We start from the raw sequence: 15,412 nt of genomic DNA, 5'->3' as shown, positions 1-15,412 counted from the left end.
AACATATTTAAAAGACTATGGTGGCAAATGTGCATTATTTCTCTGTATGACATATTGCCAATTTTAACTATCTTGGCTCTAAGAGGTGTTTCAGAGGAGAGAATGACTGCATCACTACCGAGCCAACAATGCCACCCCCTGCATGCCCATGGACAGGCATGCAATTCATTTCAATCAGGTGAAGCTTTATAACCTGTACAGGGCACTTACATAAAATAAGATTTTTAGGTACACCAAGTCGTCACATCAAGTGGAAAACCCATAAACCCATGTTGTTTTGTTTTCTTTTTAATGTTTATTTATTTTTGGCTGCATCGGGTCTTAGTTGCAGCACGTGGGATCTTTTGTTGCGGTGTGCAGGGTTCTCTCTAGTTGTGGTGCACGGGTTTTCTCTTCTCTAGTTGTGGCACGCAGGCTCCAGGGTGCGTGGGCTCTGTAGTTTGTGACACATGGGCTCTCTAGCTGAGATGCTTGAGCTCAGGAGTTCTGGCAGGCGGGCTTAGCTGCCCTGTGGCATGTGGGAACCTAGTTCCCTGACCAGGGATTGAACCTGCATCCCCTGCACTGGAAGGTGGATTCTTTACCACTGGACCACCAGAGACGTCCCCAAAACCCACCTTTTAATAAGACCTATTTCTTAAAATCATCATACTTAAATAACTTTAAAAATTTTGTGATAAAATACATATAACATAAAAAACTACTATTTTAACCATTCTTCACTTCACAATTCATTGGCATCAATTACGTTCACAACGTTGTTGCCAACATCACCACTACCCATATCCAAAACTTTTTCATGCCCCGAAATAAAACTCTATCCCCATTAAACAATAACTCATTCCCCACTCCCCTCAACCCCTGGTAACCGCTAATCTACTTTCTGTCTATGACAGAATTTCCTTCCTTTTTAAGGATGAATATTCCATTGTATGTATATACCACCTTTTGTTTACCCATTCATCTGCTGATATACATTTGGGGTGTTTCCACCTTTGGGCTACTACGAATAATGCTGCTATGAACACTTGTGTACAAGTGTCTGAGTCTCTGTTTTTAATTCCCTTGGATACATTCAGAGGAGTGGAATTGCTGGGTCACATGACAACTCTCTATTTGGCATTCTGAAGAACCACAGGACTGTTTTCCAAACTAAGTGCACCATTTAACATTTCCATCAGCAACGGTTCCAATTCCTCCAAATCCCCACAAACACTTGTTATTTTCCATGTTTCTGATTAGAGCTATCATAGTAGGTTTGAAGAACTGCCTCAGTGTGGTTTTAAGTTGCATTTCTCTAATGACTACTGATGTTGAGCATCTTTTCATGTGTTACTGACCGTATGTATACCTTCTCATGGATAAATGTCTTTTCAAGAGCTTTGCCCATTTTTTAAATGAATGTTACTGAATTGTAAGAGTTCTTATGTATTTGGATATTAAATCCTTATAAGACATGATTTTCAAATATTTTCTCCCATTCTATAAGTTGTCTTCTCATTTTCTTGATAATGTCGTTTGGTACACAAAAGTTTTTAATTTTGATGAAATCCAATTTATCTACTTTTGCTTTTGTTGCTTGTACTTTTGGTGTCCTGTCTAAAAATTCATCACCTAATCCAAGGTCATGAAGATTTACCTCTGTTTTCTTCTAAGAGTTTCAGGTTTTAGCTCTTATATTTAAGTTGTTGATCCATTTTGAGTTAATTTTTGTATATGGTGTAAGGTTGGGGGTCCAACTTCATTGTTAAGCATGTGGAAATCCAGTTGCCCCAGGACCATTTTTTAAGTGATTGTTCTTTGTCCTTTCAATGAACTCAACAACCCTGTTAAAAATTCACTGGCCATAGATATGTGTGTTTATTTCTGGATTCTCAATTCTGTTCTATTGGTCTATATCTATCCTTATTCCAGCACCACATTATTTTGATCATATATAAACAACTTTTGATAACAAGAGAAAACAGTCACAAAACAGTCTACTGAAAAAGACTTCAATCATTTGTCTGAAATGAAAAGACTCCTTTACCTGAGAACACCACTGGTTTGGAGGACTGCTTTGCATTCTGGGAGTGCTGCTTCTTTTCCAATGCGGTTAGCATTCCTCCCAAATCCAACTGTACTGGAATTTGGCTCTTCTTTCCACTACTTTTAAAATTATTCTAAAAAGTTCAAAAATCAGAAGTTTATAATACTGTATTTTACAAATTGTGCTTTTTCATTTTATGATAAAAAATCATATAATTAATAAGATAAAACAGATACAGGGACTATAAAAATCTTAAAATTAAAAAAAAAATTAAAGTAATTAAAACCCCAGTCTATTCCAAATTATCTGCCAATATTACCACCAAAGTTGTTTATTTCCTCCTCCTCCTTTCATAACACTGGTTTCATTAAACCACTTACACGTCTGCATCTCCATTGTGAATAACAGCATACATCTACAGATAAGGAACCAAGACGTGTATAAAGTCCTTGGCTACGAAAGTTTATGCGTGGGGCTAGCTGGTTGGTACTACTGCCTCATTAACACCATTCGCTCTCCAACTGCCTAAGTGAGCCAACCAAGTGCCATGAAACCATGGAGGCATGACCAAAAATTTATACAAGTCCAAAACACACACAGCAGGTGAGTATTACATTTAGGCGTGAAGTCAGATACACTCTAAACAAATGTTATTTCTGAAATCATTCTGATTTGGGTTTTGAGGCTGTATAAGGCTGTACGGACGTGTTGTCTCTTGTGCTTTAGCACCTCCACTCCTGCCCTCGGCCACTGTTCTCTTCCCTGATGCCAAATTCACGCCGGGTGAGGGCTCATGGCAATGGGTGAGTGCTAAGCACAGCACAGGTGGCTACAGAGACCTCTGCAGGGATGGAAGATGACCAAATTACAACATAGGAATGCAAAGATACATGGGTTTAGAACTTTACTTTTCACAAATGTGAAAATAATCACCCCACTTTGAAAGGCAAAATGACAATGAACATGCCCAAAGTATGCAAGTTCTCCATCTAGATTATGAACTACAAGTTCATTCCTGAATCCACAGTGGGGCTGAGGCAAGAGGAGAATCATCTCTTCCCCTGATCCTGACTACCTGAGTGAAATGCTGGTGGCTCTCTTTTTTCCTTCTGTCAGACACTACTGCCTCACAAAGGGATTCTTCTGTTTCCTGAATAAACTAAGTCAATGCTTTTTCCTTAAACCCAAGTTAGACAGGCAGTTTGTGTCCCCCTCCTTTCTGATACAGCAATGGCAGTTACCAATAGTCTAATTTCAAAAGTGACAAAGCAGTTTTAGCTTAAGAGCAACTTTATTTCAACATACCAGATGTGGTTCCCCAATGCAGGAATGAATCAAAACAAAACCACCTGTCCCCGTACACAAAGAAGTCTGGAAAGCAGTTTTTCTCAAGAGTTTAGTTTAGCAAGAAAAGTTAAGCCAAAAGCAATTGTGGTTTCGATCTAAAAATTACCTGTGACTGCTGTTTAGACTGAAATTTCGGTGACTCTACTCTGTCTCTTCTTTCAGATGCAACTGCCAGATTGGGAAACTCCTCGGCATCCTAAGTAAACCACACACCCTTTAGCTCTTCGCAAATCACAATTATCAAATAAGCCCAACTACAACCTTTTCCTTGCTCTTATTTTCTTTCCATAAAAATATCCTTATAAAAGTGCTCAAAGGTGTTATAAAACAGTCAAAACAAAAACAAAAACAAAAAACTAATGTAAGTGCTTCAGCTTTATTTCACTCTTAGAACAAAGTTAAGGACCGCAGTTTGAATCTCCCTGCTCCAGAGAGAGAGCAGGGGCCTCAAGGATATGGGTTCACCAAGCAGTCTATGAACTGCCCCAAGCACCCTAGCACAAGAGTGTTCAAGTACCCATCCTTCAACTACGCTTTTCTTTAGGGAAACCATCAATCTGGACTCAGGAGATGTAAGCACCTTGTCACATGTGCTGATCCTAGACTAGAAAAAAGAAACAAAGGAACAGGTCTCTAAACAATGTTTAAATCATTTTAAAATGTCTTATGTGCTTCTGTCAACATTTTAGGGACCCTGGAGAAATGATGTGAAAAATGTGGGCTGAAATAATAATGAGTTGGGCAGAAATAATGAGTTATTTGTTAGCCCAAACAATAATGCTCTACCGCGGTCACAGGTTTTCAAACATGCAACCCCATTACTCTCAAGGGAATATTCAAAAAGCCCCGGAAGCCCCTCGAGTTTGTGGGAACACCTCGGGCTTGACCCTAAGCTGGCTGCCTAGGAGCACTGCTGAGAGACCCTTCTGCCAGCACCAGGAGCCAGGCTGCTGAGGCTGGTACTGCAGACCCATGAGAAACATAATCAGGATCCAGGACGGCTCCTTGGAGAACAGGGACATTCTTGGAGTATCACTCACTGGACAACAATTTAAAGAGCACTTTCGGAAGTTCATGATATTCTCTTCTTGACCAGGGTCCACGACAGATCTACAGTATTCTAAGTTTCTCTCAATAGTGGAGCACATTATACCAAAACATCTAGATAGAAAAGGAGGCCCTGCAGAAGCCAGCATGCCAAAGCAAAGAAAAAAACAGGCCAGAAGATACTGAGGGGTATATATTAGTAGTAGGGCATACACACCATTAAATTTCAATACAAGTAGTTTTGTCTCTAGGCCATTCATTCATTTGTTTAATGAGAGCCTGCTATGAGATGGGCACTGCGCTGGGGACACCAAAATGAAGAACTGAAGAAAATGGATGACAACTATTTTCTTTAGCACTACAATTATTAAAGAAAATGTTGGAGAATTTTCACTTCAGCAACCAGTATGAACCCATATTTCTATTAAGGAAGACCCATTTATTATATCAAACAAGGCGAGTAATAAATGTAAATATACTTCAATCCTTGGTGGCTCCTGAACTGTCAGGACTTCATATTTTGATTTAGACTTTTCTTTCTTTTTCTTACTCTTCCTTGAGGCTTCATTTTGCTCAGGATCGTCACCTTGTGATGCTCTGGACTAGAACAAAAAAAAGCAAAAATCATGGGTTTTTAGGACCATTTTTAAAGTCTTTACTGAATTTGTTACAATATTGCTTCTGTTTTATGGGTTTTTTTGGTTTTTTGGCCACAAGACATGTGGAATCTTAGCTACCCAACCAGGGATCGAATCTGCACCCCCTGCACTGGAAGGCGAAGTCTTAAATCACTGGACCTCCAGAGAAGTACTCCCATTTCTGTTTTTTAAAAAAAAACTTAAAATAAACATCTTTATTTATTTATGTTTTCAGGAGCCCTGAGGTAGAACAGACAGCAGGTTGTTAATGGAGGCTCCTAGAAGGGTGGGAACCAAAGGGCTATGGGAAAAGGACCTTTTCCATAATTAGATCCTTGTAATATTACAGGTGCTATTTCAGTAATAAAAATTCACAATACAGAAATTTTAGAGGGAAAAAAAAAAAAACATTATGACCACAATGCAAAGCCATCTGGGTCATAAGATTACAGGAGATCCTCATTTTCTCCTCTTTATTTTGGGACTTGTCGAAAATAAACTTTTCTTACACCTCTAATTAAAAATTAAGTTTTAAAAAGATGCTGGGAAAATAAAACAAAATCTGTTAACTCTTAAGAGTGTTAAAAGCTCATTCAGATGGTGACTTGGTGCCCTGCTGTGCAGCCTGGTCCCCGACGCCAGCGGGGCCTTGGAGCTGGCCAGTCTCCATGTGTATTTGGAGGGGCCTCACCACCGCCTCCTGTGTTTCACAAGTATGTGCATAAAAGCTGTAGGGAACAGGCACACAGGTCTGACTTCACCATTAATTGTTACCAGCACAGATTCCTCAATCAACCAAGCATAAACACACAGCTCCTGTTTGTGTGGGATGGTCTAAAACACTTTGGATATCAAAAAGTATCCTAACACTCAAAAAGATAGGAAACCAGCACTAAACAAATACGACCGTATTTCAACTTAAAATAATGTATCAGTACACAGTGAAAATCAAACCCAAAATCTAGCCCAGTAAAAAAGGCTCTTCAAGAAAGAAATCTAGGGATTGAAAAATAACAACTTAAAATTATCTGAATTGAAAAGAAAAAATGGATTCTGAAATGCTATCTTATAGTAAGTAAGCTGCAATTAACCAAGAATCAATTAACACACATGATGATCGCAAAATGTGGCACACAATTATCTTGCTACCAGTACCTGGTAGGTAAAAACAATGTAAAATCAACAGACAAAAGATTGCAGTATTTTATATACCAGAGCATAAGCTACTGCCAGCATCTTTCTTGTAAAGAATTCAAAATGGTCCACAGATATTTTAAGACCATAGGTCTAAAATGCACATCCTTACTTGTATATAAAAGCTACCACTTGTGTCCCTAGACTGTATTCAATTCAAGTACTGAATACAACCAACTCAGATTAGTGCCTACAGTACCGAATGAAACACTTTCAGTTAGGATTTGAGAAAAAAAGAAAGACAATCCAGTGGTACAGAAGAGCAACATAATCAAAGTGTGACACGTACCTTTTTAGCAGGATGGACAACATGTTTCTCTTTGTACGAAGGCTCCGAAGATAAAACTTCAGAAGATGACATACTACCATTTTTAGGATCTGCTGATGAAGCAACCATCTTTAGGTTTATCATGGAAGTAACATTTTTAGGGGCTGGTGACAGTTCTGTAGATAATGTCTGCCGAACAACATAACCCATTGGTGTCCAAGATAATTCTGCTCAAAGATAACCAAAATTGTTGAACAATCCCAACAGTAAAAAAGAAATTCCTTAGAAATTCCAAGCATGCATTACATGAAGTACTCAAGAGCATAGTTAAATTTAGGTTTTGTTAAGAACATTCTCTTGGAAACTACAGTATCCACTAAATTTGTTTTTCTTCTTGGAGCATGCATGCTGAATTAACTTGTAAGGGTAACTGACTTTCCTAGGAACTGTTCTTCTAATTTGGAGGTGCAGGTGGTAAACAAAAAAATTTCCATTAAAAAACAATAATCCACAAATACATCCACGTGGCAAACACACAGAAATAATGAGCTAAAGATCAAACTGTGGCCCTACTAACCTTGATGTGTACCTTTAACATCAGAAATCAAAGATCACTAAACTTCAGCTACCGCAATACCTGGTAATTTCTTTCTAGAACATAGGCATAAGTATGACAACACTACTCCGTAGGTGCCCATGAAACTCTATATACAGACAAAACAAAAGGACATCCATCAGGACACGGGCAGGTCATGTCAGCAGCCTATGGCTACCCCACAGTGGGGAGACAGGCTGTTCTTGTCACCACAGAGCTATGCATCTTCACAGCAGTTGCTAAAGTGAAGGTCTTTTATTGAACCACGTATGTACCAAACACGCTAACGCAACAGAAAACACGCCTGTGAATAAATCTAGAATAATTTTGTAAAAAGGTCTTCTGTTAGGACAAGCTACTCACAAAAACTTCAAAAGCAGAATCTACTGAACTCTCTCTGAATATCTCACTTCTGGGCCAGGTCAGGACAGACCAGCAGTTCTCAAAGTTCTGAGACTCCTAGGACCCTTTCAGGGGTCCACGGTCAAAACTGTTTTCCTGATAACAGGAATGTGCCATCTGCCTTCCCCACTCTCACTCTCCCATGAGCGTAGTACAGTGGGGTTTTCCAGAGGCTGTATGACAGAGAACAGTGAAACAGGTGAATGCCGAAGCAGATCTCCTGAGCCAGACGTTAAAGAGCTGCTAAAACGTAAAGGCTGCTCTCCTCTCCTGACTAGTTTTTTAACTTTGGAAAATAGTTGTTTTTTTTTAATTAAAATGTGCTATGTTAACCTGTAATGGGTTTATCGTTACTTTTAAAGTGAATTAATAAGTATTTTGTATTTCTCAGTTTTAATTTCAGATATTACAAATATTGAGTTTGTATTTCTCAGTTTTAATTTCAGATATTACAAATATTGACAGTTATCCAAATAAACAGAAATTCTTTGGGGTTCTTTTAAAGGTATTAAGGAGATCCTGAGACCAAAAGCTATGAGAACCACTGATACAGGTAATGCTTAAGAAAGTAATCATTTCTGAGTTCATAAAATGTCTCACTTAACCGGATAAACATTTCATTTAGAATTCTTTACTTGTATGTAGTTTACACTCCTTGTGCATGGATGTGGGATCTCGTTTGCTTACTTCAGTCTTCTAACAATGATGCCAGTTTATCAACCCATCAGCTGCCTTAAAGAAGGCTAAACAAAAACACTTCAGTTGCACTAGACTGAAAATGAACTAAGAAAACAGACAACAACAATAGACAATTTTTATATTTTAAAATAATATTTAGTAGCCACTCTTACCTCTCATACATGAAGAGGGACTGGTAGCAGCATTATCAGTTACAGATTCGGTCCGATTATTATTCTTCACCATTTCACCCTAAAAAACAAACCAGTTCTTTTCTTACTATTTCAAAATAAAAGTAATCATTATTTTTGAAATATATAGCTTCCTTCACCATTCTTAAAACCTGCAAAACATACGCTAATTAAAAATTCCAAACACATAAGTACATGATGTGAAAAGTTAAATTACTTTCTTCTGCCAAATCTCATTCCCTAGAGGAAAAACCACCCACCGTCTACAGCTTAGCTAGCATCCTTCTATTTCTTTGCTTAGGAGATAAACATTTGTATATCATTTTAAATAGATCTCCATAATGGGATCACACCACACGCAGTATCATGTAACTTAGGGAAAAAAAACCAACATACAACCAACAATTTCCAAGTCAGCACAGATGTACCTACACGATTCTTAGAGCCGAAGTGCCCACTGTGAATGCAAAAGCTGTTGTTCACCACACCCCCACACCAAGGCTCAAAAAATCCCTGAACATGCCCCCAAAAACAAATACAGGCCTTCTAATACGTACTCCCTTTCACAGACAGAAAGCGGCCACATGCATGGAACAAGAGGCACCGAACGACACTTGGAGACAAGTGAGTACATTAAGAGAGACCTCAAAATGACCAGCAGCCAAGGTGAAAGGAAACTGATAAATTCACACTGAATGGATTTAAAATAAATTCTGAAGTGCACGTTTCATAAACTTATCCATTTTACCATTTCATTACATCTCAGCCTAGTTAAAAAAATTGTTCAGTGGCCAAAATAGCTGATTGCTGAATATGCCTTGTGCCACTTCTCTGCCTGGATAGTAGAAGCCTGGCAACCTCCAAGAGCTGTTTCAGAATAATGGAAAGAACATGTTCACATGTTCCTTAACTAGGACAGAAAGCCCCCATTTTCATTACAAATAGAAATGAAGCAAAATCCTCCAAGCTGTTTCAGAACAATGGAAAGAACATGTTCCTTAACTAGGACAGAAAGCCCCCATTTTCATTACAAATAGAAATGAAGCAAAATCCTCCATGTGGCATCCACTGATTCCTGGCCCCGTGGTAGAGCTCACTAAGGGCCTGGAAATACCTACTTCGCCCTGGGCCTTCCTGCCCCAGGGCCTCCCCAGAGGACCCACCACTTCCCTACAGACATCAGGCAGGGCTTCCTGGGCAGGTAGGTGCCACTTGCTAACCTGCAAATTCCAAATTACTGCCTGACAGATGCACACCATACAAATCTTGCAGGAGGTGCCGCGTAGAGCACCCACCCCATCCCAGGAGTGTGGAGCTGTCTGCTTCAATCCGCTGCAGGACTGAGGCCCAACCTCTGAACAGAATCTCGATAATTTCATTTTGCTACTACCAAATGGACGCAAAACAAGGGTGACTGGGGAAGTGAATTTTTATTTTCAATGAAGCATTTCTGGAAACTCCAAAGGCATGGGGAGGTTGGGAGTCTGGCAAAGAGAAGATGCCATTCTCCCTTCTATTAGCACCTTTCTCAGCTTCCAAAACACTGGGCTAGTCCTGGAAGAGGTGATGTGGCATCAGCATGGCTCTGTGGAAGTGACTGCACACTGAGAAACAAATTCTCTTCCGGCCCCATCCTATAGGCTGCTGTGTTCTCTATGGGGCTCCAGATAGACAAAGTATGTAAAGGCAATTATGTTAACTAAAAAAAAATAAATTCATCAAAGGAGAAAATAACATAAATGATTAAAACACAGCCTGTTCTTTGAGTAAACGTAACTTTTATGCTCACCAAGGCCAATGAAGCAATAGAAATGGCTTACCTATTCAAGAATGGTTAAGTAAATTATATGTATCAATACCAAAGATTCAACGCAACAGTTATATTTTCAAAAAATATTTAATGACATGGAAAAACTACCATAAGTTTTGAAAAATTCCAACACAAGCTTGTATCATACATGTGTATCCTAAATTGAGGGGAATGTCCCTCAATTCCCACAATGTACCATTAAAAAAAGAGTAAGTGTCAAACATGGTTTTCTCTTGGTTGTACAGCTTCAGACAATTTTTTTTTTTCTGAATATTTTTCTCATGTTGAAAGATGTTACTAATACCATCAGGAAAAAAAGGTTTCTTTTAGAGGGAAAATGGGAAAAAAAACAAAAAAAATACTCCACACGTAATTCAAGAGTGTGAATATATAAAGCAATGAGTATGTACACCTCCCCACATAGCATGATATGCCTTACTTCTTGTCCACATATGCAGTACTCATATGCAACAAGTGACCATGACATAAAGTGTCAGTCATGCTTCCACTCACCCTGGACCCGCTGTACTCTGTCCTACTTTTGTACAGCGCTCACAGGCTTGGAATTATCCACTGACCACCCATGATGAAAGCATGGAGCCCCTCGACTACTCAGCTATTCCATACACCCAGCCAGGGCCCAGAAAGCAGTCACAAAGCTGCCTAATGAAACTGTGATTCTTCTATATCAGTCACTCAGCCTTACTTATCACCACTGTGTAAAAGGAAAACACCAAGGTGTAATAGTCTAAGGGTCAACATGTGGGGAATGATTTATTTTCTGCACATTATAAGCCACTACCACCAAGTCTTCAGAGGCTTTAGTATCCAGGCACCCAAGAGAAGTGCTAGGACAGGAAATGGAAATCCTTTCTCCATTCAAGAGGTAAATGAACTGGTGAGCTCTGTTTTCTTCATTGTTTCTTCTTTCTCCTTACCTCCATACTGGGATGGGCCCCAATTTGTCACAAGCCATTTTAGGGACTACTAACCCAATAAAGTTTTTTCCTGGAAGTCTCAAAATCAATCTGTTTGAGAGGAAAATGCGTCAATTTGATGGAGTAAAACTTTGAGATCAAATGGTGAATACAGTGCAATTTAAAATTATTAGGCACTGAATGCACTTACTGCAAATGACATTTTTCGTATCATTGACAAGACAGAGGTGCAGATAAAAAGCCTGGAAAAATCAGAAGTTACACTATGCAGTTTTAACATTACTATTTGATTTTTAAAAAATCTTTTTCCCTGTATTGTAAAAAGTGCTACCAGAATGCAATGGTAGAAACAACTTTTCACAATGGGCTGTGGAGCAGGAACCCATGCTACAATCTTCTCCGCCTGAGACACTGCAATACTTTCTAGCCACCAGATATGAAGACACTTGCTAAGTGATTCTCTGGAAAGAATAGCCACACCAGGTGTTACAGCCTGACTATAAACAGTTCAAACAACAGAGAAAGTCACCTAAGCGAACTGAGAGGCCCCTCCCACACCAAGATGTGAAGTGTAGTATTTGAAGTGATGTCCTTGCATCACTATCCATCACTGAGGAGAAAGGAAGAAGGGAACAAAAAGAGCGGGAGGCTGCACTCACCTCTAATAACACTGCAGCAGGTTTCCCCACTTCTCTTAGAAGAGAAACATCAGTAGAGGCAGAGCGTAAAGGCCCCCACTTGAGCTGCTTTTGTATCTCCGGTATCTCACTGTTCTCTCGACCCTGCAGTTCAGGAAAATCCAACCTGGTAAATTCAAACTCAGGTTTGGAGGCAGATCCACTTTTTTCAATGATTCTGGATTTCCTGTCTGTTCGTTTATAATAACCATCTGTATTTACAGAATTAAAAGTAGGGGTAAAAATTTAGATGTTGTCTAATGACCTGTACTCACACTTAAATTGCAGAGTAGAAAGTCTATTGCTATTGATGCAACAACACGTTATTGTCCAAACAGCCTAATTTTTTGTAGTGTTGTTAACCTTCTCTGTAACAGTGGAAAACATAAATGACCATTGGGGCCAGCAAGCAGAAAAACGAAAACACACTGCAAATTTTAGGAGTAATTCTAAAGTGGATGAAATAGCTACCTTAACCTGACTGTGCAGCTGGGCATTTCAATTATTCTTAATACACACTTTAGAGATTTGTGAGATTAAGAGGACTCTTACAAATTTTCTTTAAATAATAAAATTTCCATGTTTTAGTTTTTAGAAGAAACTGGAGAGGAACAAGTAAAATTAAACTTATAACCTCTTTCCCATCTTTCTCCTTCAAATGCAAATGAATGATGCTACAGGTTACAATGCCATAAAGCCCCAGCATTTTTAAAATTATTTAATTGTAAGGTTAGAGTTATTACAGTTAACTGTTCAAATTTTCTTTCACATTACCATGTACCAGATGGTTTATGAGTGAAGTCAACACCAAGAAAAAAAGTTACATATCAAGTAACAATAAATTACACATGTAAATAAAATGACAGACCATTCCCAGTAAGTACACTATTACCAAGGTTTTAAGTTATTATATAAACAGATGATGGCTGTGATCAATGTGCAATAGTAAGTAATTTACAGGAAAAAAAACAAGACATCACATATAATCACTAACTTTCAGCCAGAGACTGGAACAGCAGTTTTCAAAACCAGAGCAGACATGTCCTCTGAATGACTGTCCTGCCCCAGGTTTGGTATTGTTTAGTATGGGATTTAAACCATAGTCAACTCTCCCACGTATTAAAAAATGTCCCAACAGAATACCAGAGAAGCTATTTCAGGGATGAACATGATCAAATATAGTACAAGGGATGTGACTGTAATTCACTTTTATTTAAAAACTGTTTTGAGGCGGGTGATTATCAACTACTTGCTATGTGACTTTACAGAAGTTCTTGCATAAAACAAGGTAATAACATGTTAAGGACATGTCATACAGCCCACACAAACAAGTTCCCTCCCCGGGAGGAAAGGCCCCCAGGATCCCACAGGAAACCTGATGGCCTCAGTTTTTCATGATGAGTAAGCCCACAAAAATAGTTCAAAGAACAGAGACATTTCTGGGGGTAGACAGGGTAGGAAGATATAACATACAGAGCACGTTATTTTTACCTGATTTCAAACTATTCTCAGCATGAATGGACATACGAGGCGAACTTTTAACTGATTTTAAATCAGATGATATAGGTCCATCAGTCTTCTTAGTGTCAAACTTCTGCTCATCACAGGTTTTCTTCTGCAGGAAACATTAAAAAGTAAACATAATTGAAAAGTAACATATTAAAAAGTAACATAAATTCACTATAAAAAAGGCTCAAATTTGCAAATTCATAAGTACAACTCAACCATTTTTTAGAAAGGTTAGACCATATCAAATCTTAAATATCTCAAAATTTAAATACCTTAAATAACACGCAAGAACTTACCAGTTCTTTATGTTTTAAATGCTAAAGTGACCAACAAAACCAAAACATTTACAGACCTTAAACAGAGCTTTTGTGTCTTGCGGGAGAGGGCACATGTGCTCGTTTCGTGGCTTCATGGTTTGAAAACCTCCGAAACAACTGGGTTGGTTGTAATCACACTGGGAGCCAGGCACTGGGCAAACATTTTGTGACGACTCCAGGGTGTAAGGGGAATAGGCATACGGATGAAGAGCGATCTCAGGAGATAAATACTGAGGTGGAAAAGTTGAAGCTCCAAAAGCCATATCTTCAGCATAGAGTTTCTGTCTAAATAAAAAGGGTAAATTTTAGTTGCAGATTTCATACCGCAAACCAAGGAGCTTACTATTTTATAATAAACAAATTTAAACTTTTTACTATTTTTGAGGTCATTTATTCTAGCAATACCTCAAATTAAAAACCAAATAAAACCTCTGAGCACTTCTTTCTTAACCTGCAAAGAAAGATGCTGACCTAGTTCTGTTTTTTTCATTACTTATCTGGAACCTCCATGAAGGGACCCTATTATAAGGAACATTAGAAAAGCCCAAGGATGCTCCAGCAGCTTTCCACTCTCATGCTGTCAAATATTTGGAAAAGCCTCTCTCAGCAACCCTGGCCAAAAGAGCCATCCAGACCATTCTCTCAGTAGAGGGAGTTTTTTACTGCCCATCCAACCTCTACCCCGACAACCTGCAGGGCCTGCCTCCTGAGGCCCCAGGTGCCCGCAGACAGCCTGTCCAGCCCCTTCCCTGCTCCAAGCCCACTGCCACATCCTGTGCCCTACTGACTCTTGGGATTGGAGTTGCAATGGGGACACTATGCACAAGGTGGTCCAGGAACTACACACGCTGCTAACAAGATAGAACCATCTGTGAACACTGCTACTGCCTCAACTTTCTCAAGCTGCTAGGCTAAACCGAAATATAATTTAATTGATTTTTTTTAAGCAAATTTGGTATACGGCCAGAAGTTTCAACCATTTTGCAATGAAAGTTGATACAAAGACAAAATGCTAAGCAGCTGAGTTAAATACAAATCACTATCTTCTCATTCCCACAAATAAGCACCAGCAGATGTTTCTGTGACTTTCCAGAGCTCCAAATTATCTTGTAGCAAATCAATGAAATCCCAAAGTGTACTGGTCCACTGAAAGGCAGGAAGAGCCAAAGCTAATGATGAGACATCCCATATGATCTTCCAACTGTTCAACTGTCAGGAGATATGGGTGTAGGCACCACTTACTCGAAGTCGTGTTTCTACTCTGCTGCAAGTAAGAGTCTGCACTGAAGAAGGGAAAGGAGTCGCTATCTACAGGCTAGACCTGTAACACACTGATGAGAATGTTCACTGCTTTCACTTCCATGCAGCACTGAACTGCCTAGAATCACTGTCTATTAATTCATGACATTTTATAATAAGTTTAAATCTTATAAGATATTTTTCTTGTAAGCAATTGATTCTAGTAATGAAATATTCCTGATTAAAACCCCAACGAACCCTTTTACTGACTTTTTTCTGCCCCACAGAACACCTGGCCTAGTGCTGCTCTTTGCTGAGAAGAGAAAGATTCAAAGCTTCATCCTGCTCCCCAGATGCTAACCCTAGATGTGAATCTCTATTTTATTTTGTTTGATGCTCAGAAAATCTAATGGAGGGCAGATGAAGGTGAAGAACCTGTTCTCCACAAAAGAAGATTGGCAAAGAAGATGGGCTGATAGCAAAAAAAAAAAAAAAGTTAAAATGACTATCCCAAGTCCAAAAAATGGATAAAT

The 15,412-nt window shown here is 39.0% G+C and overlaps 1 protein-coding gene and 1 long non-coding RNA gene across 6 annotated transcripts in view; one reads left to right on the top strand and one right to left on the bottom strand.

The window, feature by feature from the left end:
- Positions 1 to 15,412, bottom strand: part of SECISBP2 (SECIS binding protein 2) — a 67,215-nt gene that overhangs the window by 46,767 nt on the left and 5,036 nt on the right. For 3 of the 5 annotated variants that reach the window (XM_055087300.1, XM_055087299.1, XM_007104698.4), the window contains exons 3-10: positions 13,676 to 13,925; positions 13,306 to 13,429; positions 11,797 to 12,026; positions 8,372 to 8,450; positions 6,545 to 6,750; positions 4,903 to 5,025; positions 3,483 to 3,572; positions 2,030 to 2,162 (exon numbers count right to left, since the gene is read on the bottom strand). In XM_055087300.1, the coding sequence (XP_054943275.1) occupies positions 2,030 to 2,162; positions 3,483 to 3,572; positions 4,903 to 5,025; positions 6,545 to 6,750; positions 8,372 to 8,450; positions 11,797 to 12,026; positions 13,306 to 13,429; positions 13,676 to 13,925 (1,235 nt within the window). The remainder of the gene's footprint in view (positions 1 to 2,029; positions 2,163 to 3,482; positions 3,573 to 4,902; positions 5,026 to 6,544; positions 6,751 to 8,371; positions 8,451 to 11,796; positions 12,027 to 13,305; positions 13,430 to 13,675; positions 13,926 to 15,412) is intronic. The other 2 variants (XM_028494166.1, XM_028494167.1) reach the window with 2 other exon arrangements.
- On the top strand, positions 7,119 to 15,337 carry LOC114486901 (uncharacterized). The gene is made up of 3 exons (XR_003681309.2): positions 7,119 to 8,073; positions 8,959 to 9,013; positions 15,167 to 15,337. It is a non-coding gene; the product is annotated as an uncharacterized lncRNA (long non-coding RNA).

This window comes from Physeter macrocephalus, chromosome 9, assembly GCF_002837175.3.
Source record: "Physeter macrocephalus isolate SW-GA chromosome 9, ASM283717v5, whole genome shotgun sequence".
NCBI lineage: Eukaryota > Metazoa > Chordata > Mammalia > Artiodactyla > Physeteridae > Physeter > Physeter macrocephalus.
The sequence above is the reverse complement of the archived record's forward strand: the minus strand, read 5'-3'. Positions and strand labels throughout refer to the sequence as shown.